The 27,527-nt window shown below is 32.0% G+C and overlaps 3 protein-coding genes across 3 annotated transcripts; 2 read left to right on the top strand and 1 right to left on the bottom strand.

The window, feature by feature from the left end:
- Positions 1-4,394: 4,394 nt before the first annotated feature.
- LOC133176940 (phytanoyl-CoA dioxygenase, peroxisomal-like) lies at positions 4,395-11,704 on the bottom strand. Its single transcript, XM_061312005.1, has 8 exons — positions 11,613-11,704; positions 9,313-9,479; positions 8,398-8,566; positions 8,149-8,230; positions 7,006-7,187; positions 6,559-6,708; positions 5,618-5,764; positions 4,395-5,391 (listed from the first exon to the last, which is right to left on the bottom strand). Exons 1-8 carry the CDS (start codon positions 11,667-11,669, stop codon positions 5,341-5,343), a joined length of 1,005 nt encoding a protein of 334 aa, XP_061167989.1. The 5' UTR covers positions 11,670-11,704; the 3' UTR covers positions 4,395-5,340.
- A 1,500-nt stretch (positions 11,705-13,204) lies between these two features.
- Positions 13,205-18,513, top strand: LOC133176908 (phytanoyl-CoA dioxygenase, peroxisomal-like). Its single transcript, XM_061311966.1, has 8 exons — positions 13,205-13,210; positions 15,689-15,852; positions 16,118-16,286; positions 16,622-16,703; positions 16,940-17,124; positions 17,212-17,361; positions 17,604-17,744; positions 18,371-18,513. The coding sequence occupies exons 1-7, from the start codon at positions 13,205-13,207 to the stop codon at positions 17,724-17,726; spliced, it is 879 nt and encodes a 292-aa protein (XP_061167950.1). The 3' UTR covers positions 17,727-17,744; positions 18,371-18,513.
- Positions 18,514-22,636: 4,123 nt separating this feature from the next.
- LOC133176897 (uncharacterized) lies at positions 22,637-25,871 on the top strand. Its single transcript, XM_061311955.1, has 5 exons — positions 22,637-22,721; positions 23,277-23,494; positions 23,893-24,031; positions 24,572-24,709; positions 25,158-25,871. Exons 1-5 carry the CDS (start codon positions 22,637-22,639, stop codon positions 25,226-25,228), a joined length of 651 nt encoding a protein of 216 aa, XP_061167939.1. The 3' UTR covers positions 25,229-25,871.
- Positions 25,872-27,527: the final 1,656 nt, after the last annotated feature.

Below are 27,527 nucleotides of genomic sequence, written 5' to 3'. Positions count from 1 at the left end.
GTTACTAAACTTGGCCAAATGACAAATACACTTTTTCTGGTTTTTGATACACAGAAGATTTTAATAAAGGGAGATAATTCAGTACAACAAAACAGACCATTCCAATTTGTTTCTATGTTATGCTTGTGGGTCCTAGTTTTGGATACCTTAAACTGGGAAAACAAATAAACAATAATCAACAATTACACAATAGAGTAGCTATTCTGTTCTGTTCTAAAAGTAAAGAAAATGGCTCAAAAATATATACTGTATTTGAAATTTTTGAGCCGAGGATATTTCATTTATTTTTTAATGTATAAATATCAGCCAGTGTTCGACAAATGGTCTTTTGAGATATGTCCTTATTTATCATTTTTACTGAGTACTTTCTGTGAGTATGGGGAGTGTTTATCAGTGCTCTGCATGATTTTGCATGCGCTGATCCATTTTCCAAGGGGTGTGGGTGAGCTGGGTCTAAACCCTCCAAAGAAAAATGCGACCATATATATATATATATATATATATATATATATATATATATATATATATATATATATATATATATATATATATATATATATATATATATATATATATATATAGACAATTAAACAGAAAAAAAAATCATGAATTTGTCCAACCTGTGTGTTTGTTGGGGGGTGGAGGTGGGGTTGTAGGACAAGTTGCTTTCCTTAATTCCTCTATACTACACTCGGAGTCTCTATATCTTTTTATTTCACAACTTGGTGTCAATGTTTTCTAAGAAAGTGGGGGGCGTTTCAAGTTTCTTTTTAGTTAGTTTACTATATAAATGAAAATGAAGTCTGACAGATTTTTGGAAATAAATAATTTGTCCTCGAAAATGTTGAAAATAAATAATCTGTCCTTGACTAGTGCTATACTACCCCCCAACCCCCAACCCCAGCCCCCCAACACACACGCGAAATTAAGCGTTTTTGGAATTTGGTGTTTTCCCTATTTCTTCCTTTTTTTCTTTGCTTGTCAAACTTTTTTTTCAGTGTAGAAAAAAAAACTTCTCCTTGATCATCTTGAAAATAAATGATCTGTCTTTGACTTGCATGAAAATAAATAACCTGGCTCGAAATTTTTTTTATAAGTTCTCTTAAATAGTATCAGAGAGTGTAGCTGCAGAACTGTAGCTCTCCGGAAAAAAAAATAAAATTGACAGACCGGAGAGCTGCAGTGCCACTCATAGAAAAAACTGTATATTTATTGCGCACAAAAAATGCGCTGTTTCTCGATTTATTTCTCCTTATTTTTAAACTGCAATCTCAAAATATTACTGACCGTGTGTTCCTAACACATTTTTGCACTATTCCCACATCGAAACATGTCCTATAATCATTGTTAATAGCCCCTGCCATTTTGGGTGGCTAGATAATTTGGCAAACGCGCTTCGTAACTTTTAGATGTCAACTACAAGAGTAGTTGATAGAGGTCTAAGGAATTTGTTGAAATCGAGCTTTGGTGCAGTTGAGGTAAGAATTTGGAGAAATAAATCCAGAACCGAGCGCAACTTTTTGTGCGCAATAAATACACAGTTTTTTCTATGGGTGGCACTGTAGCTCTCCGGTCTGTCATTTTTTTTCGGAGAGCTACAGTTCTGCAGCTAGAATTTTCATAAAAGGTTAGTTTTAAGTTAAATTCATAATTTATAGTATCAGAGAGTGTGAATTTTTATAAAAGGTTAGTTATAAGTTAAATTCTGTCTACTGTAATACTTCGTGAATGTGTCATAGAAAACTATTTTATATTAAAAAAAAGTCAAGAACCCTTGGGGTACGGAATGCGGGGGGGTGGGGTGGGGGGTGAGTAGGTCCCCAAGAACCTGTGATGTAAATGTGCGACTGACAAAAATAAATGTACCTTCACAGATATGCGATGAGAATGATACGTTGATTTTGAATTTTAATATCTCATACCCCCCCCCCCCCCCCCCAAAAAAAAAAAATGCTACTTCAATGTTGAAACCGTTGCTACGGGCCTGCCTACTGTGTGACAAACAAGAAAGTGTAAAATTTTCTTTGATATTTCATTTTTACATATATTAAATGTATACTTTATGTAAAATCTCCACAACTGCAACAATCTTTACATGTGCAGTTCTTATTTCGTGTGTTTCTGTTTCATAGCTGTTTTGAAATGCCGGATTAGCCGAAACCAATGACATGAAACAGAATTTATTTAGAACGACCGATGGCTAGCGTATCGTTATCAAAAACATATAAAAATTAATACCTGTACAGTATATAGCATTAGTCCCCTCTCATAATGGATCAGGGAGACTTTGACTGATAAATCTAAATTGTAAAATATATTGTAGAATGTAAATGTAAAATTGTAAATATATAAGAAATTGTTATTTACATACTAAAATTGAATGTTCTGATGATTTTTGGCAGACAGATATAGGGTAGCTAGCCTGTTAGAAAAAAATACATGAACATGTATTCACACCCCCCTTGCCTTTTCTTTACTGTTTATGAAAAAAGCTTCTTTTATATTAATTTCAGTGGTGTTACTTGTGTTAGGGCTATGAATAATAAATATTTCAGTCAAGTGGGGGAAAAACAGAACTCCAATTGAATTTCCCACCTTTCCCTGACGGTTGTATGCCTATTCAGCTTTTTTTATGCCCCCGTCTCGAAGATTCGGGGGTATATAGTTTTTGCCCTGTCCGTCCGTCTGTCTGTCTGTCCTCAAAAACTTTAACCTTGCCCATAACTTTTGATTGGTTGGAGCTATGGCTTTCATATTTCACATGTGTATTCCTTGTGACAAAACCTTTCTCTGGGCACCACCATATTTGACCTTTTGACCTTGACCTTGGAGTTTGACCCAGTTGTGCAAAATTTTACCAAACTTTAACCTTGGCCATAACTTTTGAACAATTGGTGCTAGGGCTTTCATATTTCACATGTGTAATCCTTGTGACAAGACCTTCCTTTGGATACCAACCACTTTGACCCTTTGACCTTGGAGACTGATCTCCTTTTGGAAAACTTTAACCTTGGCCATAACTTTTGAACGGTTGGTGCTAGGGCTTTCATACTTCACATATGTAATCCTTGTGACAGGACCTTTTTTGGATACCAACAATTTTGACCCTTTGACCTTGGAGTTTGACCTACCTTTGGAAAACTTTAACCTTGGTCATAACTTTTGAACGATTGGTGCCTCTGCTTTCATATTTCACCCGTGTATTTCTTGGGAGAAGGCCTTTCCTTGGGCACCATTAATTTTGACCATTTGACCTTGATGTTTGACTTACTTTTGAAAAACTTTAACCTTTTCCATATTTTTCAATGGTTACTGCTAGGACTTTCATAATTCACAGGTATATTCCCCAGGACAAGACCTTACTTTGGGTACCAACGTATTTGATTTGCATTTGAGAAAGTTTGACCTTTGCTACATGTATAAGTTGCCATATGGGGGCATCAGTGTTTCACAAACACATCTTGTTTTTGTTTTTGTTTTGAATTATTTTATTTTATTAATAAATCAAAATTACATGATGGATATCTTCCAGCATGTGTTTTCTTTTCCATATATAGATGTATTTATTTAATTCCTTCAGCTTTTCCTCAGCCATTTAATGCTTGCTTTAAGAACAGATGATACAAACTGTTTTCAAAAATCATGAAATTTACAACTTAGTCTATGACAATATTGCATAAATAAAATGAATGAGTTCAGCCGCATCAACTGTCATTTTTCATATTAACTTTCTCAATATATCCCAAATGTATACAGACTGAAAATGGTGATGGCAAAAAGGGAGAAATTTGACCATCAAAGAAAGATTAAAGTTTCTTAATATTTTAAGAAATTTGATAAAATCATCATTTAGAACCAAATTAAGTCCAAAAATTATTTTCCAATCCATCGTCGCAAACCACGGCCAATATGTACAGTCCTCTCCAATTCTGGAGAGCGCTGTCAGTGGACTCCGGACCGTGACTCGAGACGATGATTATGATTCCAATCCATGCACCCATTTTTTGTTTGTTTGTATCACGTGTTCTTAAAAGCAAGCAAAGTGCAATAGATGTTTTTTTTAATTGACTGAAATGTTTAAAATATACAAGGACGTCTGTATTCTTACAAATTCATCATTCATTGTTCCTCTCTTCAATCATATCAAATTTTACCATAACGCTAATAATTTTCAAAAAGAAACCTTATTTTTTATCAAAAAGCACAATTTCAGCATATTTTGCAGGACAAATTTTGACAAAAATTGACATTATAAGCGACCAGTTTTATAAAAAAAAAAAAAATTATTCATGCCACTGAGATTTCTCTCTCTTAATTAAGGGAAGTCAAAATCAAGTGAGCTTTTGCCCTTTTACTCTGCGAGATTTTCACCCTCACTGATCTAGAAAACAAAATTAAAATGGAAACAACTTTTATTAACAATATCAGCCATAGAAAATCAACAACGGTACAATGTGAAAAAATTAAACCAATAAACATGATAAATGACCAGCTCAGTTACACCTTACATGTATATTTTTACCTGAGTTAATACTATCCAAATCAATACTGACATCATAAATCAATAATCAATTCATATATTGATTAATTTACATTGAATTATTTTGATGATCGACTATCATAAAAACAAAATTTACATCTCATCAATGTGTTCTACTACATGTATACCAGAAAGGTTTATTAAATAGTAGAATACATCTGTAAACATAAGAATCACATATAAAATATACACAGTATTCAATTTCTCCATATTCACATAAAATGTTTGATGACATAAATAATATTACCGAAATTGTAAAATTTAACCCATTTAAAAATAAAAAAAATAAAATGAAGTTCATAATCACAAAAATATATATTTCAAATCAATGCTGTTAAGTGGTAAAATTGACTTTCATATTATCATATGTGAAATACTTATTTTGGCACAGAGTTAAATCATCATGCCTAGCTTATCTATGATCAATAAAACTGTGATAGGGACAATTACATATATGTGCACTGATGTTAAAATTCATTATGGCAAATTATCCTTGACCTACATTTGTTAAAGTTTAAATTGATAAAGTAAGAAAACATTAAAGTCAACAACAACTGTGAATTATCACAAAACGTTCTGATTATCATCAAGGCAATTACATCAGAGACATGCACATATTAGTTGATGAATAACAAAAATATGAATTGAATCACTATCATTTTCCAGATTAACTTATTTTATATTTTACTTTTGATTTCTTTTCTGTTTAGTGCTTACTTTAATGAGAGCACTACCTGCATGATGAGGATGTCTTTAAATCTTCTTTATATTCAATGAATTATCAAATAAATCCTCCAGAATTAATTGTCCTCTGGTAAAGACACATCTCTGGCCTTGTACATCCATAGGTCCTAAAATAAGGGGAAAATATACAGATTTGGCTTGCTGTTAATTTAAATTATAAAATGTGTTCTTATATACAATACATAAAATAACATAGACCTGTTTAAGCACTAAATCCATAGCATCTAGTCAAGTGAGCATCAAGGTAAATTGCCTTGTAGATACATGATAACAATTTACCTTTATGCTCACTTGATTAGGGTCACTGCCTTGTAGATACATGTAACAATTTACCTTCATGCTCACTTGACTAGGGTCAATACCACGTGCAATCAATTTTTTGGAATAAGTTTCAATGACTTCTTTCTCCAAATCGCCTTGAATGGAGCCTTTGACATCAATGAACTCAATTTCTCCAGAGGCATAATGGCATGAAATGGACTAAAATAAAGACAAAATTCTATTAATATTTGTAGCAGTTATTTAATATTCATCTATAGATAGATGTTCTTAGGATAAATTGTACTTCTGGATTTTGCTGACTAGCCATAAGCTTAACTTCTTGTTCTTAGAAAATGTATACTGTGACATTTCCCCACCTCTTCCTATGTTGACACATGATCTATAGTAAATAATACTGTGGAATCAAAATAATTTGTTTGGGCCATTTTTCATAACTTATGTAACTAGTGCTAATTGTAACAAGAACCATTACAGATGTTCCCAATATGGCTCCCCCACTTCCTTGTGGATCCAAGTTCCCTACTACAAGCTTCATTAAATTCAGCAATACTTTTGTATTATCAATTTACATTTTATTTTCCAAAGTATTTTATAGGAAAACTACTCCAATATAGCCAAGTATTAGCAAATCAAATTTCAGTGCATGTGCTTGTACATGTTATTTGGATTTTTTCTCATTTACTTTATTTATTTATTTAATTTATCTCACAATATATACCTATCTGTTAAATATCAAAGAATATAAAATCAATGAAAAATAAGAGAGATAATACCATTTAAGTATTAGCCAATCAGAATTTAGTACACATACGTGCGTGTCTTTGCATTTGATTTTGCTGATGATTATATGTATAGTTCAATAGAACTATCATTAATAATTTCCTACATTTCAAGTATCTATGTAATATACTACATGATTGTATAAGAATTTTAACCATCCTTTTTTTTCAATTTTTATTCAAAAAAAAGAAGAGTGCAATCACTAGACACACCTTCCTAAAACCTTTTGTCTTGTTCATCCCTGATCCATGGATCAACAGAGGGTGGAAGAAGACAGTGTCCCCTGCCTCCATTGGAAGATGGACTCTTGGAGCATTGGGATCAAAATCTCGAACTCCATGGTACATCCTGTTCACACCTCCCTGAAAATCAGAAAAAAAAAATTATTTTCCATTAACAAAGTGACAAAGCTGTTGAATGATCTCAAGAAATATTTTTTTCTGATCTTTAAGGAAAAAAATATAGAGTGAAATATTGTCATGAAAAAAAATTAAAAAGCTCACAAAACTTAATTGTAGCTGCTGATCATGGCTGAATGACTTATAAATAGGTATTTTGTTATCTTAAATGGCCTGATGCATCCTCTGTGGCACAGAGGGGATAAGGAAGTAAGTTATTATCTTGTATTTATCTCCACTTTACTCATAGACAAGATTTACCTCCCATTCAGGGTAGTCATGCTGGAGTAGCTCCCCTTTGTGTGTACCAGGTAACACAACCAGACATCCATTTTCCCGGTTCACTTTCTCCATGGCTGTCCAAGAGCAGACAACCCTGTCAGCAGGCCGAAAGGGAAAGTAATGAAGGTCTTGGTGCAGAGGGTGTCTTGAACTCTTCTTGCCTAAAAAAATTGGGTAAGTGAAACATATTTCATCATGATGAAAATCAACATGCTCATTTTTATCATCTGCATTTACCTGCAGAGTTGCATCTTTGTATTTGATCAAGATTAGCTTTAAGTATCATAAATGTTGGCATGTATATAAACTGACAGTATTGATACTCATTAACATTACCTGGATCTGGTGGTTTGTTGATCAGCATGTAGACAGACATTATTGATACTGATTAACATTACCTGGATCTGGTGGTTTGTTGATCAACATGTTAGACTGACACTGATACTCATTAACATTACCTGGATCTGGTGGTTTGTTGATCAACATGTAGACTGACATTAATACTCATTAACATTACCTGGATCTGGTGGTTTGTTGATCAGCATGTAGACTGACATTAATACTCATTAACATTACCTGGTTCTGGTGGTTTGTTGATCAGCATGTACCGGTAGACTGGCATTGATACTGATTAACATTACCTGGATCTGGTGGTTTGTTGATCAGCATGTAGACTGACATTGATACTCATTAACATTACCTGGATCTGGTGGTTTGTTGATCAGCATGTTAGACTGACACTGATACTCATTAACATTACCTGGATCTGGTGGTTTGTTGATCAACATGTAGACTGACATTATTGATACTGATTAATATTACCTGGATCTGGTGGTTTGTTGATCAGCATGAAGACTGACATTGATACTCATTAACATTACCTGGATCTGGTGGTTTGTTGATCAGCATGTTAGACTGACACTGATACTCATTAACATTACCTGGATCTGGTGGTTTGTTGATCAGCATGTTAGACTGACACTGATACTCATTAACATTACCTGGATCTGGTGGTTTGTTGATCAACATGTAGACTGACATTATTGATACTGATTAACATTACCTGGATCTGGTGGTTTGTTGATCAGCATGTAGACTGACATTGATACTGATTAACATTACCTGGATCTGGTGGTTTGTTGATCAACATGGTGTGCATGGCCTTGACAGTCCTTCCTGTAAATGCCTGGACATATTTGATCACCTAAAACAAGAATTTCAACACTTGCAAAAATCTGAAATTACATACAGTTTTAAAAGTGAATTGATTTAACCCCCCCCCACCCCCCCCCCCCCCCTCCAATTACTTTTACATGGTGTGACTGACTTTTACAGCATACTTGTATATATTAAACATATAATGAAATATACCTCTGGTAGAGCACAATAGCTAAATAAAACATCATCATTTTCAAAGCTCTGGATTTTGGTAATAGCCTGTTGTCCAGGAACAAACTCTGACCGGGCTATGGCCACATCTCTCATAATGATTAGCGCAGGCACTTCAACCTCTTTTTTGCATATCTTTTCAAATCGGTCCCTTGACAAAAAACATTAAAGTTAAAACATATAAATATCATAAAATAAAATTATAAATTAATGGCTATACTAAAATTAAATAAAAAAAAAAAACACCATGATCAGAAAAAATTACAAAAGGTAATTAAGTTTCAATCAACGTGTGTCTGAAATTTTACAAAATGCATGGAAAGGGGTGGAGGGGGTGTGTGTGTTAAAACATTTGTCATTAAATGAAGTAAAATGTAATTCTAGTTGCTGAAAATGTTATATTTTTTAAAAATATGAATGGGAACCTTATCTAAAGTACAATGTATATCTTCTAAAGAAAATACTGTGTGTGCATGATGTATGTAGTACATTAGCTGCAATAATGTAGCCCTCTCCTTTTTTTTTTGGGAGAGGCTCCAGAAAATATCAGATAAAAAAAAATCGGAGAGGGCTACATTATTGCAGCTAGTAGTACATGTTTCCTTTTTTCACAAAAGCAATTTATGATAGTTTATTTAGAATTTAATGTTATTTTTTTTTCTAAGTAAGAAAGACAAATGAATAAAAAATTCAACATAGAAATTTCAGTGCTTTTATTACATTTAAGAAATTTTTTAGGTATTTAACTTGACAACCTTATAGATGGTTAGCATATTAGTTAACACCTCCACAATGGGTAGATCTCACAAAAAAAAAAAACAAAAAAAAACCAGGCTGCTGAAAATCACTGTAAAGAGGAAAAGATTAATCAAAATACATGATGGAGTAATGAAATACCTGTATTTATCAAGTTCTTCTTTTGGGACTAAATTCCTGATAACTAGATATCCATTGTCTTCATAGAACTTCCTTTGCTCATATGACAAAATTGAATTGTCTAAAGTGTAGCGAAATTTTCCACTAACATCAGACACAACCCCACCAGTTGACAGTGTTGGTACACACTTAGCATTTAATTAAGGGATAAAATGTAACATTACAAATCAAATCTTTTCCGACATAAAAATACATGCTTAATATTTGCTTAAAAGAGAGTGGTAATGACAATATTTCAACCTAATTTATACATGTTATAGATAATGTACTTTTTTTAAAATATTGGTTTGCAATAAAATCTCTTTATACAGGTCCCGTCCAAAGACTATTTCTACCTACATAGCTACTTATAGTCACCTAGGTATTTAAACCTACTCCAGGTAGCTATTTTTACCTACTTTTTGCTTTATTTGCATTTTGTGGCCAAACGCACGAATGGCGCAATATGGTAAGCACCAAAATTCTTAATACAGTCACACTGATGATGAATACGACAAAAAATTTGGAAAAAAATTATTACTTTCTAACTTATCAAGTTTGCATAAAAACAACATCTGATCAAGTTTCATTTTCTGGTAGCTAAGGATCAAAACTTAAGGGGATGAAGGACACATGGTCACATGACTTTGTTAAACTACGTCATAGTCTCCATTTATGTAAGTGCAAAACGTGTAAAGCATCAGTTCTTGTATAAATTTTTGACAATTTTTTTTCTTTAATTACCATCTAATATTAAAAAAATAAAAAGTTAAACATTCTTGTAAACATTAACAAATTATGAAAAAAGATTGATCCACTCCTCTGTTTCTTTAAACTGCGCGTCCAACAAATCGGTGACGTCATACACGATCTGCTAGTACAGCAAGATCATACTCGGTGAATACAAGGGCGGTATTATTATGTAAAAACAGGTCATAATCAGTATATGATGAAGTATTTTGAGAAACGGGGAGCAGAAAAATTATTTTTGCATGGCTAATGACGGAAATCTTATGTAGGTGTATCTTATTTCGCTTATTTAGCTTACGTGTGACGTCATAGTTGGTTTTTCCCGTACTCAAGAAATGTAAACATGACAAGTTTTTGTCCTACTTATGTCGTCTTTAATGATGTCCTGTGAAATATTGAGGTCAGCTTCACCATTCGAAATTTTTACAGTTAATCAATAATTTGAAGGACTTGTATTTCAACGTAAATTTAAAAATATTGAATGATAGGATTTTTTGTAAATTACGTTTTTTGTTGTTTTAGTTATCTTAAAAAGTTCGTAATTTTCCCTATCCAGATGCAGTGTGATAGATGAAACTTGCCTTTTCGAATTTTAAACCCAATTCATACTCTGAAATATTTTAAAAGATAAATGTTCATTTACATATTTTTTATATATGCTTTAAATATCCAATTATGGACAGAGTAATGAGCCCGGAAACATGGAGAATTAAAACTCCACTTAGATACTCTAGGGCATAATATTTGTCAATCAATATCTCTAAAATAAGGTAAGAAACCTAATGATATAACTGCTTTAAGATATGTGAGACATACTTAATAAGAAATATACGAAATATAAAAAAAATTGAATGACAAGTATTTTTTCAGCTAAAGGTCCTTCTTCCCCTTAAGTGTATAATTACAAACCTGTATCAATTTTTAAGACAATCTTCAAGCAATCTTAGACAAAAAATGTTTTTGGGATGATTTTTATTGCCTTTCCTCTCCATTCTCCACCCTCAAAAATGTTTACAAATTAACACACTGAATTTTTACGTGCAAGTGCATAAGATGATAAACAATAAGTTTAACCTGTTTTAAATTATCATTTAATTTTATTTTCAAAGACAGGTAAAAGTAATTAGAAGTAGCTACCTCAAGTAGGTTTAAATACCTAGGTAGCTTTTAATAGCGCGCTACATAGGTGTGGTAGTGTCAGATGCTTAAAAGAGAGTAGTAGTGAAATTTTCCACTAACATCAGACACAACCCCACCAGTTGACAGTGTTGGTACACACTTAATGTTATACCTGTCTATTTTCTCTTTTTCCTTTTCAAGCTACATGTACATACAGAACTTAGCTACCACTGTACAGTAATGACATTAATTTTTCTTCTGTTCTTCCTATACAGTAAATCCTTAAATATTTTATGACATACATGAAGAGAATTATCAATCCATTTTTGTTTACACGATTAATTCCATCAGGCCAGGTCCGTCAGATACCATCTGTTTTAATGACAAATTAATAAGACATTAAAAAAGGATACAGATATCGAGCCAGTGGGATCCAAGTGTCCAAAAACTGTTTTCAGTCTCTCTGCCATTATTCTACGTGCATTTAGACACTGCTCAATCACAAAAAGGACGAGATACAGATAAAAAAAACTATCGTCCTATCATATCATATGGACTTTGACACCAAATTCAAAGTAAACAAACACACTTTCTGGTTTTCAAACACAGAAGAATTCTGTAAAGGAAGATAATTTTAAAATTGTCTAGCAAGAGTTACCTCCCAACTACTAGTATAAAACATGTTAAAGGGATTTTAGAGGGGCAACCAACCTCTCCTCCCCTTTTGCAGTGTTTTGTGACCCAAATTTTTAAATTTGTAAAGATTTTTGCACAAGAACATGGTTACTTTTAAACCTTTGGATTTGCAAATGAATAGGGTTACTACGCTTTGTATGAATCAGTGGCGGATCCAGAAGTTCTTGTGGGAGTTTTGAGGCCCGAAGGGCCGAAGGGGGAGGGCATGGGAGGGGGTGTGCCTCCCCCGAGAAATTTTCATAAGAAATGGCTCCAAATGGTGCATTTTCCAGCATTTTATATTGAATGAATCAGTTTTTTACCACTTATTTTTCAAGACCGACCTACCCAAATTTTCAAGAATTTGAACAAAAAAATAAAATTTTAGGATTTATTTTCAACTTCCATCAGCAGCTGATCAGTTTCCATGTAAACATGAAAAATGAGACTTTTCTAAAAAAATAAATAAATAAATAAATCAATCAATCAATCAATCAATCAATTTAAAATCTGATAAAATTAGAAATATCGCCATTTGATATATAATATCCAATTCTTTATTTTAAAATGCACGTCCAATGTGTCGCATGTGAAGCTCTGACTAATGTGCAATTTCCCAACACTTAGAAAATTCAGATTCTGTGTAGAAACCCTAATTACTCTTTTCTACTACTTGACTATACTATACTGGGGGGGGGGGGGGTAATTATAATTTCTAACATAAATGCACCCTTTAATTCTTTTTTTTTTTACCCACTTACTAGCCCAATGGCCAATGTTTGAAAAAAAAAGTCTTGAAAGTCTCGAAGGGTCTACTTTCCCAGTATATTTATGTCATGAAAATATTGTAACATTCAACAGGTCAATTATCGAAGAAAGAAATTACTTAAGCAATACCAAAACAATTCCGTAATAACTATGTGCAGTTTTGGTTGTTAGTGTATATGTACATGGTGTATGACCTTCTGTCATCACTAGATGCACGGACTATCATGATCTCTGTACTGTTGATTACTTGTGTATTGTGTGCGCTCAAGCGGAAAGGGATTTCTCATGGTGGCTGTATATTTCACCTCTTTGTGTAAAACAATGGGCTTGGATAGAGTCTCACATATGTCTAAAATGACACTTCTAAAAATATTTTTTTGATTGGGCGGGTGGGGGGGTTTCCCGAACCCCCCTGAATACGCCACTGTGAATCAAAAGAAGAGTTCTCAAAATATACATTGGATATATTTAACATGTTTAATTTTTCAATCCAGAAATTTCTTCACAAGGAAAAAAACCCTTAAGTCTATTCCCAAACGTAAAAAATACCTATTTCGTGGTGATGGAGGTGGGATCCACGTTTTCTAGGGGGGTCCAATGTCATTTTTTATTTGCTTCAGTATATACTTAAATGACTCTAGATCCGCCTCTGACAGGAAATGTATCCTTAAGCTTAGCATTCAGAAATTTTTTGATCCACCACTGCATACGAGACTTGACGACTTTTTCCATATAGTTATATATCGTTCAACACTAGGTTATCTGCATACAGAAGATAAAGTGCTGGACAATATAACTCAGATATTCAAGCACAGCGTCAGAAAATGGGACACCTGCACACTATTTTTTATTGACAATGTATAGAAAAAAGTTGGAAACGGTGTATATGTATCAGCTGTGTATGTACTTAATGTAAACAGTACAAGAATTTTCCAATTTTCCAATTATCACAACGCCTTGACTGACCGTCTTAAGACAGTGTTTGGCCATCTTCAGCCAGAAACCCATATCCACGTATCCTTTTTAGTCCCCTACCGGTGAAACCGGAGGGGACTATAGGTTTCCTCTGAGTCTGTCCGTCCGTCCGTCCGTCTGTCTGTCCGTCTGTCTGTCTGTCTGTCCGTCTGTCTGTCTGTCTGTCCCTCTGTCTGTCTGTCCCACTTGGTTTTCCGCACTTTTTTCCTAAACGCTTGCAGATATTGAGCTGATTTTTGGTATGTGAGTGTATCTTGATGAGTTACAGATCAAGTTTGCATTTCGTTCCGCTTCATTGAATTTTGACGGAATTACGGCCTTTTCAATTTTTAGGGGTTTTCCGCAATTTTCTTCTTAACGCTTTCAGATATTGAGCTGATTTTTGGTATGTGACTTAACTTTGATTAGTTATAGATCAAGTTTGCATTTCGTAAGATTTTTGATTTTTGACGGAATTATGGCATTTTCAATTCTTAACGGGAACCAGATTACACTTGCCGGTAGGGGACTAGTATTGCTAATGCAATACTCTCAGAATGCTTGTTGATAAAATAAACATTGGAACAATTCAATTTCTATCCAGGGGAGTTGATAAATGTTTACTGGAAAATTTCAGTTAATATGTAGGATTACAAAAGACAAAACCAGCAACTTTAACATTTTTTAAAATTTAAACTTTGCAGCATTCCTTCGGAAGACAGGTACATGTATATACATGTATATATTTTACAGGAGAAACTAGAATTTATCCATTGTATTCCCAGGGGCTCCAGGTTGCTAGTAGTAATCAATATTTATAGAAAAATTAATATCCTAATTTACTACATGTTTATAGTTAGTTATATTTCCACATATTACTATTTTCAAAAAAGAAGGATAAGTCATAAATAATTGGCTTTTGTCGAATTTCTTCACTCATAATCTTTTTAAATGTTATTCATTAATTCCAGTATAACAACACATGTGCATGCAACTGCATTGCATATTTTATTAAAGCAATATTTGAGATGTATATGTTTGAAAAAAATCCGTAAAATGTTTTTTTTTTGTTATAATTATGCATGTAACAAACCTGTATGGTTAAGAAGACTAAAACTATGCCTTAATTTTATCAGAAGAAAGGTTTCTGTACTGAGGAATGTTTCAGAAAATTATATATATATATATATATAAGGAAGACATATGCAATTTTGCTTCGATTAGATCACGCAAATATTTTTTCTAATTCTAATATGAAAAATAAGGAAGTCATAAACCTTTTTTTTTTTCTGGCACCAAAAGAGTAAATTTAATTTTTTGCAACAAAATTTTCCCACACGAAAATTGCAGCTTACATTGCTTTAATCTCTCTGTGTATAGATGAGACTGTGTAATATACACTGTAAAAGGGTAAATTAAACAATAACAATTTGGTGAACTAAAGATTTACAAACACAAGAGCATGCTCTATAGCTACGTATGCACAATTTCTAAAACGAGGTAATTATTGACAAACAAGTTGATGAAACAAGAATATCAGCAGTCTCGTTTAAAGCCATCATTTCGTAAGTTCTATGGTCGATACGATGACCTTGTCAGCAAATACAATTTATCATTGAGTCAAATGCTGACTGACGTTTTTCGAACTAATTGTTAGGCAATTATTTACTCTCTGAATTGTCGACGGATTTTTCCGTTATTTCCCGATCATGACAAGGAGCACACGGCGGGTGTGACCGGTCGGCAGGGGATGCTCACTCCTCCATGGTACCTGATCCCACCTCTGATGTTTTGGAGGTCCGTGTTTGCTCAGCACCTATTTTGTAATGTTTAGTGGGCTTTTGAGCTTGAATATTGTTCGTTATCTCCATATATTTCATTCATCTATGGAGCTGTCTTAAAACTGCATAAAGGACGTAATTATCATGATTATGTATATTGAAAAAAAAACCTTTTTTTTATTCATTTAACATCTGAAATAAATGCCTTATGAAATATTAACATAACTTTTTTTTTTAGACATTTGTTTGCTATTTCTGTTTAGAAAATATTTTTAGACAAGCAGAATATCTTCGTTAACGCAGTGTTTTAGACACAGAGAACATCTGCATCCACAGTAGTTCTTACAGATTCACCCAGATTTCGCTACACCAGACCCGGGACTTTTCTTACGGAGTCTCAAAGACAGTTGTATGAAGACAATGGTTTTCTTGTCATCAAAAGTCTTGTGCCCCACCACAAGCTTGATATGTACAGGTACTACATGTTCTTCATCACTCTTATAAATCAGTTCAGTGGGACCTCATGCTGAAAATTTTGCTGACAAACTCCCCCATCTCTCAAAACTTGTCCATACAATGTACAAGGACACAAAGAAACATTTTTTTTAATTAAGGAAAGAGGTATTAAATGTATGAAAATTGCAATTAAGTAAAATTCATAAATCTATTTCACTTAAGAAACGCACATCTTAACACAAGTGTCAGTCTACATATGATCCGGAAAATTCATTTTTCCACAGAGATCGTTTTGAGAAAATCTGCCGTAAGGAGATAACGGTACGAGGACTATCCATTATGAGGGACATCGCCATCTCAAACTCAGAATTCGTAGCTGGAGAGAAGGCCATCACAAAAATACAAGACTTCCATAATGACAAAGTTCTGTTTGACTATTGTGCCATTCCTGAGGTTTGTTGCTAGCGCTTTGTGTTATTTTTTTCATTGTATATAAATTTGTAAAATAAAAATCCTAAACATTCTATTGTACAGAAGTACTTAAGCATTTATAAATGCTTTAATTATCAAATAAATTAACAAAACATGCATGTCCTGTTCATCAAATAAATGAGGAAACCCAACTTGATATATTTTTTCTGGACTTGAAATAAAAGGGATAATTTTGACTCTAAGTTGCATTTTTTAAAGTCTATTCCTAGATAGCCTTAAAAATGCAATGCAGTAACTCCATGTTTTATAAAGTATGTGAGTCTATTTCTAAGATTTATTCACTTTCCATTTTTCAGGTAGTGGATTATGTGAAAGCAATTATTGGAGATAAAGTCAATGCGATCCACACGATGCTTATTAACAAACCACCAGATCCGGGTAATTATTGATTAAATTACATGTGTAATTCAAATTACTTTTAAAGTTATTAATCGAGCTAAAATCGTCTAGAAATACTAGAATACATGGTATTGTTTCAGGATTTATTTGTCATTAAGTATCATTCTAAAAGGAAGAAAACAAAACTCAACACACATTGTCATACAAATCCATGATTATAATTTTCACATTTTTGCAGATAGAAAGATTTTAATTGCTTTCATTCTTGTACGTAGGCAGGAAAACCTCCCGTCATCCTCTGCATCAGGATCTCCACTACTTTCCCTTCAGACCAGCAGACAAAATCTGTTGTTCATGGACCGCTATGGAAACTGTGAATCGTGAAAATGGTTGTCTTGTTGTACTTCCGGGATCACACAAAGGCGGGAAACTTCTGCAGCATGAATATCCTCAGTGGGAGGTATGCTTAACAGATTATCACAATAATGGTTTTTATTAAAAAAAAAAAATGACACAAATTGCTAGAGTAAGCTAATCATTTGTCAAGGGAGGTGTGAATATTTTGTATCACGGCGTGCGAGATTTCGATCCCACCCACCCTCGTACTCATCTTATTATGGAGCCCGGGGACACCGTCTTCTTCCACCCGCTTCTGATTCACGGATCTGGAATGAACAGAACAAAAGGATTCAGAAAAGTAAATTCATAGAAAACAGACTCAAACATATGTATTTCAATTCACCTCTTTTTTTCATTTTTCTTCTCTGACTTTCATTTTTATCAAAGAATTACTAGTAATCTAATGTAGTTCTTTAAAAAATTCAAAAAAGAACAACATTGTAAATTGTACTCTAAGTTTTAAAATAATTTCAAATCCGTTTTTATGCTTTATATTAAATTTTTAATTAATGTTGTTTAATTTTGTCATGCATATACCAGTCCATATCTTGTCACTATGCGTCGGCAGATTGTGAATACATTGATGTAAAGGGATCAGAGCAAGAGATGATGGCAGATGAAATTGTTGACATGGTGCTGAAAAAACACAAGATAACTGATTGATCCAAAATTACCTTTGAGGTACAACTGCTATGTATTTGCTTTAGATAATTGAATCCTATAAACCAAATAAATTCAAGAATATCTCACAAATGGTGTAAGAAACTTGATCCATATGTCCTTGGCTAAAGTAAAATGAAAATGAAAACTTCATTATGCGTGTTTGGAGTCGTGAAATATTGTTCTCTACATTAGTGTAAAAAGTGCTATAAGAATGAAGTAACCTGTGGTATTTCTAAATTGCAGATATTCAGAATCACAACAAATTTATAAAAAAAAAAAAAATCTGTCAATTCTGTGAGCTGAATGCAATTTAATAATCAGGCAATGACATGTAAACAATGACGTTGTTGATTTATCTGTTTGAAATAAGGCTTTTTAACTTTACAAGACAAACTACGTACATAAGAACAGTATAGCACACTGTCTTATAGCAATTATCTCCGTATACAAATCTAACATTTTAGAAGTTATTTCTAATGGACTAATGGACAGGTTTAAAAAACGAAATGTTACTCTTTCAGAATATTTTTCTTTACGAAAAAGAAAATAATTATAAATACTTAGTCAAGTAGAAGAACTTGAATAATGCCAAATGCCATTTTCAAAAGTTATATAAATATGTATTTTTTTTTTTTTACTATAAGGACATCTGGCGCTTTAAGTTGAAGCCTGTGAAAGGAACTACGGACTAATTCTCATCAAAAGGCACAGTTATATGTAGTTAGAAAATCCCTGCAATCATTGGACTCCTCATGATGATGATAAACATTTGATGTGGATGAGATTATTAAATACTTACGTTGATTATGAAATATTTTGATTACATGTACAGTTTTTTGTATTTGTGATGAAACATTATTGTACAGTGTATGTTGTGATTATGGACTAATCATGCAATACAAATAATTAAGTTTTGATATAGTCATCATATTATGACCATTGATGTTTATTGTTTGATATTTTGATATATAAGCCCAATAGGCCTCAATCAAATATTCAAAGATAAAAGCAAAGTCGTAGTTTCTGACGATAAGCTGGCAGATTTACTCGTTACTTTCATAATTCTTCCACTATTCAGATCAACATTAATAATATCTCTGTATTCTTAGGATTTATAAGTGGTATAAAATATGCAAAAATCTCTGCTCTGAATATCTTAGTTTCGCAAAAAATCATTTTTTTCTTTTTTATGAGAAATATTTTTCAGTTTAATTTTTTTACATGAATAAACAGCTTTAGTTTTAAAATTAAAGAGAAAATTTGAAATAATTTCCCTTTTTAAAAAGAATGTTGAAGTAGAAATAAAACGTTTGAAAATGTTCTTCATTTGTTTTAATTATTCTTAGAGCAGCGATTTTTGCTCTAATGGTGCACTATTAATAATAAAAATGAAGAAAAATTATACATGTACCATCAAATTTAACAATTTTAAACAAAAAACTTAACAAAAAGAAATTCAATGTTTACTTAATTTCTATTGAGCCATATCTGATTACTATTAATAAATACATCGCTGAAAGTTGGGAAAGATAAGATATTACCTAAGTAAATTATCTTGTCCTTGCATACTGATTTTCTAAATCAAAAAAAAAAAATAAATAAATAAAAAAAAATAATAATAAAAAAATAAAAAAAAAAAATACAAGTTAATATAACATTCAGACAAACAAAAATACAGAAGGTTAATAGATATATTTTTTCCATCTTCATACTCATAAAAATTTAAATCTTGGGTACACGTTGTAAGTATATGCGTACAAATCACTGGCACACTTAGAGGAAAAACCCAGTAGGCCGGGCCCTTCTTTTGTGTCCAAAAATATTTATATGATTAATAAATAATTTTTTGGGTGTGGGATATTGCATTAATTATTCCTAAAATATAGCTAAAATAAGATTAAAAAAAAATTATTCCTAAAAAACTCCTAAACTAGATAGCTTTCGGGGGTTTTGTCTCCTGGGTCCCAACCCCAGCCCCCAACTGATACCCCTTTTTAAGAATCCTGGATCCTCCACTGCAAATTCTTTAAAACAAGTCAATGTCTTATCGTACTTCATGTCATAAAAATCGAAATTTACACAAACCATTTTCAAGGAGGAGAAAATCACACTAAGCCATTTTCAAGAAAGAATGAAATGAATGAGTAGTGATCAATCAGTAAATACAGAATCATTCAGTTGCAACTAGATGGTTCAGCTACAAGTTTTAAATTCTATATTAAACTATAAAAGTTTTGTATTTATGTTTCATAAACATGTTATAGGAATCCCCATAACAGGCAGTATCAAATGTTGCATAAAGACTATTGATCGATTTGTCTGTAGAGTTAAACTATTTCCATGAAGTGATACTAAATAAGTGAAGATTAAATTGATTGAGGGTTTTTGGTGTAAAACACAACAGCAAATTATATTCTGTTAAGCCATGAATATATTTCCGCTTTAAAATATTTATGAACGTATCTGACACCTAAAGAAAGGTACCATTACATACTCAGCTTTTCAATATTTATCACTGAGCAGAGATCTACGTATTATTATTATACATGTACATTTAATCCAAAAAGACTTATTTCTCTAAGTATCGCTTCATGTATTCATTCCTATTTTTCAATTATTTCATTCCAAGCACAGAATTCAGTAAATAATTATGCGTCACTTAGTTTCTAGTGAAAATTTGCAGGAAAGTGTGACTTTCCATTAACATAAACTACGAATTTCAAAATTCAGTATCTTAATTTCCAAAATTTTCAATGTCATAATATAATCTGCTTCCGCTTTCTTTGTCAAAGCTTTCTCAATATTCAGTCCTTTTTTCACAAGCATGGTTAAAACAATTTAATGCACTGAGAAAAAAAAACTTCTTAAACTTCTTTACAAACGGAGATACTTAGCAGGATCTAGTAAAAACCCATTTACAATGTATATAATCCTCAAGAAAATATTTAGCAATGAATTAAGAGAATGTTTAGCAGTACCTTGCAACAACATAAAATAAAACTGGTCCTGATCAAATGTGGATACTTGAAACTGCAAAAAACACATTTGCCAAAATTAGTAACATCAAGCATATGACTTTTCAACATTTTATTTGACCTTTCCTCACGATGTATTAAAGATCAATATTCAATAAAAACGGAAATCGGAAATTTTCATATCTTGTGATGGGTAATCTACAAAGTTAACTTACTTTGTTAAGAACCTATTCCTCATTCTGATTCAAATATTCTAAAGTTGATATTCAAAGATGCTTGAGCTCCTAGTTGACAATATCTATTCTCTGGAAACCTGATCTTCCAACAATTGGAATTTCTATGAATACTACTTGTGCTCATTTATTAGGAGACCTGTTTTTATATTCTTACGAAACAGAATTTATTTAAAAACTCCTACATGAAAAGAAAAAAAAAGTTTCTTGCTCTGGCCTTCAATTCGTTGTATAAATATATCATATATGTTTTATCAAAATGAATATTTTCATTCATACGTTGATTCGAATTATTCCACTGAACTCGAAATAAAATACACATCAAAATCTGACACATCTGTTTCATATTCAGATGTTTTATTAGAAAAAAAATGATAAAAAACAAATAATTCAAACTTATGATAAACGTGATGACTTCAGCTTTTCTATCCTCTTTTCCCTATTTTTGAAAGGTGTATACCATTTTCACCTTAAAATGGTGTTTATCTCTCCAATTTAAATCGATACACAAGAACATTTTCTCCGTAAAAATAGCAAGAATAGGCTATGATACGATAATAATTTGAAGTTTCAATAGTATTAACTATCTTGTTAAAGTAAAAATTTTGCAAATTCTATGCAAAGTCGATAATAGCCTTGTTTGCAAGTACAACCTGCGGTTAAGTCGAATGGTTGCTGACCTTTTTGATTCAAATGTTACAACATACCGGTAATTTTCATAATGGACGGTGTATGGATTACTCTGTTTATCCAAACAAGTCACATGATTCAGGGCGGATGTGATTGGTCCACAGAGCATGCTTAAACACCTCCATGGTACTTGATGCCATCTTTGATGTTTTCAGGGGTCCGTGTTTGCTCTACTCTCAATGTGTATTGTTTGATTAGACTTTGGATATGCGTATCTTCATATCGTTACCTTTATATTCATCAGGTCAGACAAACTGTTTCAGAATTGGGTGAACCAAAATTGAGAATGTATCAACTTTATCCAACTTTGTTAAAGAGAACGCTATGGAAATGTCTAAACCTTACAGTAGTCGCTATACAAAACATAGACATGATAATTTTAAATAAAAAGGACTAATCATTAGAGTCCTTATTTCTCAAATTTCATAACCCAGATCTCATTTTTCCAAAAATGATAAAATGCGTTTGTGTGATAAATAATAAGAAAAATGCACGTGATCAACATTTGATCGATGTTTTCTCATACATAGGTTCGAGTTATCCCGAGTACGATCTCTCCAGAGGTCTATTTAAAGATTAAAAATAATCACATGACAGGTTAAAAACGAGGATTGAAAACGCTGAAAGGTTTGTTTATAAATTCATTATCCAATTCAATTCTCTTTATTGAGGTTTCATATATATTAATTTGAAAAGTAAAACGTTAAAGACAATTAAAATAACGTATAATCTCAATCACCAATATACTATCACTGATTTACTTTTCGAAACCAGCCAGAATTATGTATATTTGTATGTCTGTAAGAGAGAGATTGATTCAACATGAATCATTTAAAATGTAAATGTTCCTGCTGAAATCCCACTAATCGGAAGAAATCGTTATTACTTTTCAGTAAATACCATTATTTTTCTTGGGGGGGGGGGGGGGGAGGGGGTTTACAAGGAAAAGTTTACATGAATTGATGTTAATTTTGATGATATTCTTACTTATTTCTTTTAGAAAAAAGTAAAAATGAGGAGAAAACTAGCTGGCGTTACAATCTATGTGTTTTGTGTATTTCTACAGTTGTGTATACAAGTCAATGGTAACCAAAATTGTAGGTATCAACAATCCACTCGATATTTCTTTCTTTTCACATCTGTACATATTCAGACCTTCATTTAAAGAAGAAAAAATCGGTAGTCCACAAAATATTTATAGCGTTGATATATTTACAGTTGAATTTTCATAGTTGATTAGATAGTTGATGATTAAACATTATATACAATGAAATATATGAAGATAACGAACAGTTTCAAGCTCAAAAGTCCATTAAAAAATAGGAGCAGAGCAAACACGGACCTCCAAAAAATCAGAGGTGGGATCAGGTGCCATGGAGGAGTGAGCATCCCCTACCGACCGGTCACATCCGCCGTGTGCTCCTTGTCATGATCGGGAAATAACGGAAAAATCCGTCGACAATTCAGTGTGTAAATAATGATCTAACAATTAGTATGAAAAAGTATGAAAAAAAAAAATTAAATTAAAATTATATATCAAATATAATTTAAATAAAAATATTAGTATTTAGACATAACAGACACAGAATTTATTCTTCATAAATAACTGTACTTATATAATCATATAATCAATCAAACAATTCTTTTACTAGACACATTTGGAGATGATTGCGGAAACAACACTAGAGAGTTGGCTGATGATGAACCGATGTCTGTATTCTACAGAGGGAGCAGCGACATAGTCTGTAATGGGATGACCTTTGAATGTATAGAACCTTGCAAAGTGTGTGTTTCTGTAAAACACTTTAACGATCCTGATTGTGCCATTAGACTTCAGTTGCAAAAGTCCTGGTTGGGGTCAACCTTACGTGTAGGTTTACATCAAGGCTACCGAAACCTTTCCTATTTCTATATGCCACTATGTATTGTATGAAATGCTTATATACATCCTTTGCGAGATAAATATATGTTATATTTCTTGTATTTCTTGTTTAAAACTCTTTAATATACGAAACAACAGGCATCTTTTAGGATAAAATTCTTGTGATTCCCATTTTGAAAAAAAGAGGAGCCTTTCCTTTTTTTTTAATCTTTATTTTAAAAAGATTATAATTATGCTCTTAATAATATTGGAAAGGGGAAATATTTAGAATATTGACCAAGATGAAAGATAAGTCATAAGTTTTGATATTTAAACGTAACAAAAATTCTCAATCATTCCAAGAAGTTTATCATATCAATGAATAAATTATGTGTATTATATTTCAGACTGTTACTTGCAAAGAAAATAAGGAAAACAAAATCTGCCACTCATCTTCAATCTTCATCTACTTAAATACTTTAAGCACCAAATCGACGGGAAATGTAACGTTTGATCTTCTTTTAACGTCGGAAAAAGACGAAACAAGTATGTATATATAGAAGCAAAGCTTTTGCTAAAATGCACTAAACTTAGACATTGATATAATCTCACTATCAGATTGAAAACACATTAGGAACTTTGCATATTCACTTTTTGTTATTTTTCCCTATTATTTAGTATCATTGATTTTTATATCACTTATGTAGAGTGTCAAAGCAAGAGTAAATTGGATTTTTATTGTATTCATTGCTAGTTTCTTCATAGGACAAATTTACGACGAGTCTCTCTCACAACATTATCCTAGAAGTATCAAACAAATTTGAAATCGAAGGAAAAAATCATTATATATAAATTCTTTCCTTTGAAAGCAGTCATATGTTGTTTTTGCTGTAGCATTATTTTTGCTGCTTTCTTGAGAGAACAAAAGAATAATTGTAATGCAGTACCCTTACTAGAGATTTCTTGCAAAAACAGTCTCTTAATTTTCAAATTAAAAGCTGAGAAAGAATAATGAATAAAAAAGCAGGAAATTAATTCTGATGTTCTTAACGAAATTGCAATTTGAAATATTTTTGTTGCTTACAGATTGGGCAATAATCGGGGGCGTGATAGGGGGAGTGGTCGGAGGATTAATTTTGGTTACCGTTATCACTGGTTTAATTGTCCGAAAGGCATGCAAATTACGAACATCACAAGGCCACATTTACAGCCAAGGAAATACAGGTACTTTTAATTCCAATGTTCCTTTTCTTAAGTTGTTACAAAGTTATGTAATTACAGCACAGACAAGCCTACCATTATGTAAAAGAGTTTTTTTAAAATAATGTACATGTACATTGAATTTCTTAATTAGAAATTGAAAATGTTGAAAACACACCAAATCGAAATTATGACTCCTTTTAATAAAGAACTCACATCTAAGACGATCGATCCTATATGGTTTTAGTCATTGCCTACTGATGAAAGCTTTGTGAAAAAAAGTTTCATGAAGTTAAATAATTGTTTTTTTTTTGTATTACATTTGAAATCACAAAGAATAAGATAAACTACAAAAGAAAATCTTGAATTGGAAGTATGTTCTTCGTATAAAGAGCTCCAGATTGCATCGGAATGCCAGAACAAATACTGTTATTGAACAAAACCTGTAGTTAACATGTTCTTTTTTTCACAGTTCCAATAAGCAAGAAGTCTTTTCCTTGGTATTCCAGCAATGAAAACTCTCAACTTCCAACCGGAAGTTAACAATACTAGCCACCCGCAAGAAGCTATCAAACAATATCCGGTATTAGGAAGATGGTTGATACCTTGAAGACGTAAACTGAATACGATTTAAGTTCCATTGACGACGTTTATTTAGATCATATTTATATGTTATCAATTTCAGAAATGTCTTAATTGTTATTCTTATATTTGAAATTCATCTTTGCACGTATTTGAATTGTCTACCTATTTTTATCGACAATTCCTGACTGTTATAGTGCCAAGGAGAATAGGACATTTTTTCATCCATTAATAATTCTTTCATACATTCTTGGACTGAAAAATATATTTTCATCGATGCAAATATATATACAGGAAGACAAGCGTTTTGTCACAAGAGTGTCTTTCATTAATTAACGATTTTCAATTACCAAATGAATGAGTAATTCAGCTTAGTATAAGATAAACATAATTTCAAGTTAATTTTGCTTGGATAATAATGATTGTATGTAATCTCGTGACGGAGAATTTATCACAGAATGCTGGTTACTTTTAAATCTTACGAACACAATGAACCAAGTTCATTTGAAATTCAAAAAATAGCGAATATTTGTTTATCATGATTGATAATTATATCCATGAAAATGAAGGAATCTCCTTGTGATAAAGTCTATGTTTTTTTTTTTTTTTTAGTGACATATTATGCATACATGACATTTAAGATTCAATGTATATAGAAATTTACAATTCGCACCTTGCACGTTGGTCGTAAAAGTCACTTCATATGATTTTTAAATCACTGCATACGTTTAATATTTTATGAGACTATTTATGGACAATAATAAATAATATTTTTGATTTACAATTTTTGAGCAAATTTTCTTTGGGAGATTATTTTTCTCATGAGTTTGTAGGCAGAGTTTTATTATCTAGTAGTTTGCAAGGGGTAATTTTTGATTAATGAAACTAATAGAAATGAAGAATTTGATCGATCTTTTAATGTGAATTTATAATGTATCTAAAAAAAGAATAAAGAATGAATCAACAAACTTGTTACACTGATGAAGTCAAATATGATAATATTTATTAAACATATTCTTCTCAAAGTTTGGAAACAAGGTATATTACCTTTTATCTTGCACTCCTGATTTATAGATGAATTATTGACTGTTTAAGATACAGAGAGGATATTCGATGGTTTGTAATTCGAGATGGAGTTTATTTCATGAAAGGAACAGAAATAAATCTATATTCACCTAGAAATCATTGAATTTCCATTTTATTATATTTTCTTTCTTTTTCTTTTGTCCTTATTAGCTAAGAGATGTAGGTGCTATTTTCCAAAGGTGAAAATAATAGTTGATATTTTCATAGTGTGTGTAAAAATATAAATGTTATTCAAATTAAGGTATTTTTATTAAAAATATAATAAATACTTTTATTAGGAAGCTCTATCTTGTTTTACATGAAAAATGGAAAAGGTATTAAAGTTGTTTTCTTTTTCAGTGTTAATTTTAAATTTGCTTGAGTGTTAGTTCTATATCAGATGATTGATTCTGAAATAGAATATTCTTATACCCTCATTTTCTTCACTGTTTTCACTATATTTTTTACCTGAAATATCCATCACAACAAGCAGTTTTCCCCTTTTCCGTTTATCTTTTTTGGAATTTGGCTATCTTGAACGATGTAAAATTATATTTTAGAATTAGAGTTGTATCTAAATTACATTTAAAGTCCTGGTGTCGCTGCAGATGAAATTAATAGTGTCAGAGAGGAAATGAGCTCAATTTTACATAAAATCAATTAAAATAATTTTGGTAGCCTTTAAAGACCTAACCATGCTTGTAAATACCCGATGTTTGACCATTCAGTCGGTTTATTTATGGCTGACTATTCACCCAAAACGATTGACCTAGCATAAACCTTTAAATCAACAGACTGGTCAATATTAAAGTACTAGGTCAGTCTACCCAACCTGGTCATTTTGTATAGAACTGTATCAGTATTATCGAAAAATAAGTTAAAATCATAAGAACTTGAATTTCAATCCTGACATTTCGGATATTTAATAGTACTCATTTGTGCATAAAGGCATATTCTGAAGTGACACAAACCTAGTGTAATGACTAGGACTTTCATGCTTCACTGAAAGGTTTGTTGATTATTTTGAAATTTTGAGTTCATGGCCATGTACCAGATTTGCCATATGTTATTCATGTTATAAGATCATTAAATTTAATTATATATAGGTAAATGAGTGATTTATTATTTCAATGCGTTAGAATTTAAGGAAAAACTACGATTGCACAATTACAGTCTAGAGATTAATGTTTACACT

This window comes from Saccostrea echinata, unplaced genomic scaffold, assembly GCF_033153115.1.
Source record: "Saccostrea echinata isolate AGI-Se365-2 ecotype Australia unplaced genomic scaffold, CSIRO_AGI_Sech_v1 ptg000084l, whole genome shotgun sequence".
In the NCBI taxonomy this organism is placed as follows: domain Eukaryota; kingdom Metazoa; phylum Mollusca; class Bivalvia; order Ostreida; family Ostreidae; genus Saccostrea; species Saccostrea echinata.
This window is presented reverse-complemented; position numbering and strand designations above follow the sequence as displayed.

Coding starts and splice junctions, on each gene's coding strand:
- LOC133176897 (XM_061311955.1), top strand. CDS start 22,637: ATGAGGAGAAAACTAGCTGGCGTTACAATCTATGTGTTTTGTGTATTT. Junction 23,495..23,892: donor GGTTGGGGTCAACCTTACGT/GTAGGTTTACAT, acceptor ATTATATTTCAG/ACTGTTACTTGCAAAGAAAA. Junction 24,710..25,157: donor TTACAGCCAAGGAAATACAG/GTACTTTTAATT, acceptor TTTTTTTCACAG/TTCCAATAAGCAAGAAGTCT.
- LOC133176908 (XM_061311966.1), top strand. Junction 17,125..17,211: donor ATGAATATCCTCAGTGGGAG/GTATGCTTAACA, acceptor TCATTTGTCAAG/GGAGGTGTGAATATTTTGTA. Junction 17,362..17,603: donor GAACAAAAGGATTCAGAAAA/GTAAATTCATAG, acceptor TGCATATACCAG/TCCATATCTTGTCACTATGC.
- LOC133176940 (XM_061312005.1), bottom strand. CDS start 11,669: ATGGCAGAGAGACTGAAAACAGTTTTTGGACACTTGGATCCCACTGGC. Junction 8,567..9,312: donor GAAGAACTTGATAAATACAG/GTATTTCATTAC, acceptor TTTTTTGTCAAG/GGACCGATTTGAAAAGATAT. Junction 5,765..6,558: donor AGACAAAAGGTTTTAGGAAG/GTGTGTCTAGTG, acceptor TCTTTATTTTAG/TCCATTTCATGCCATTATGC.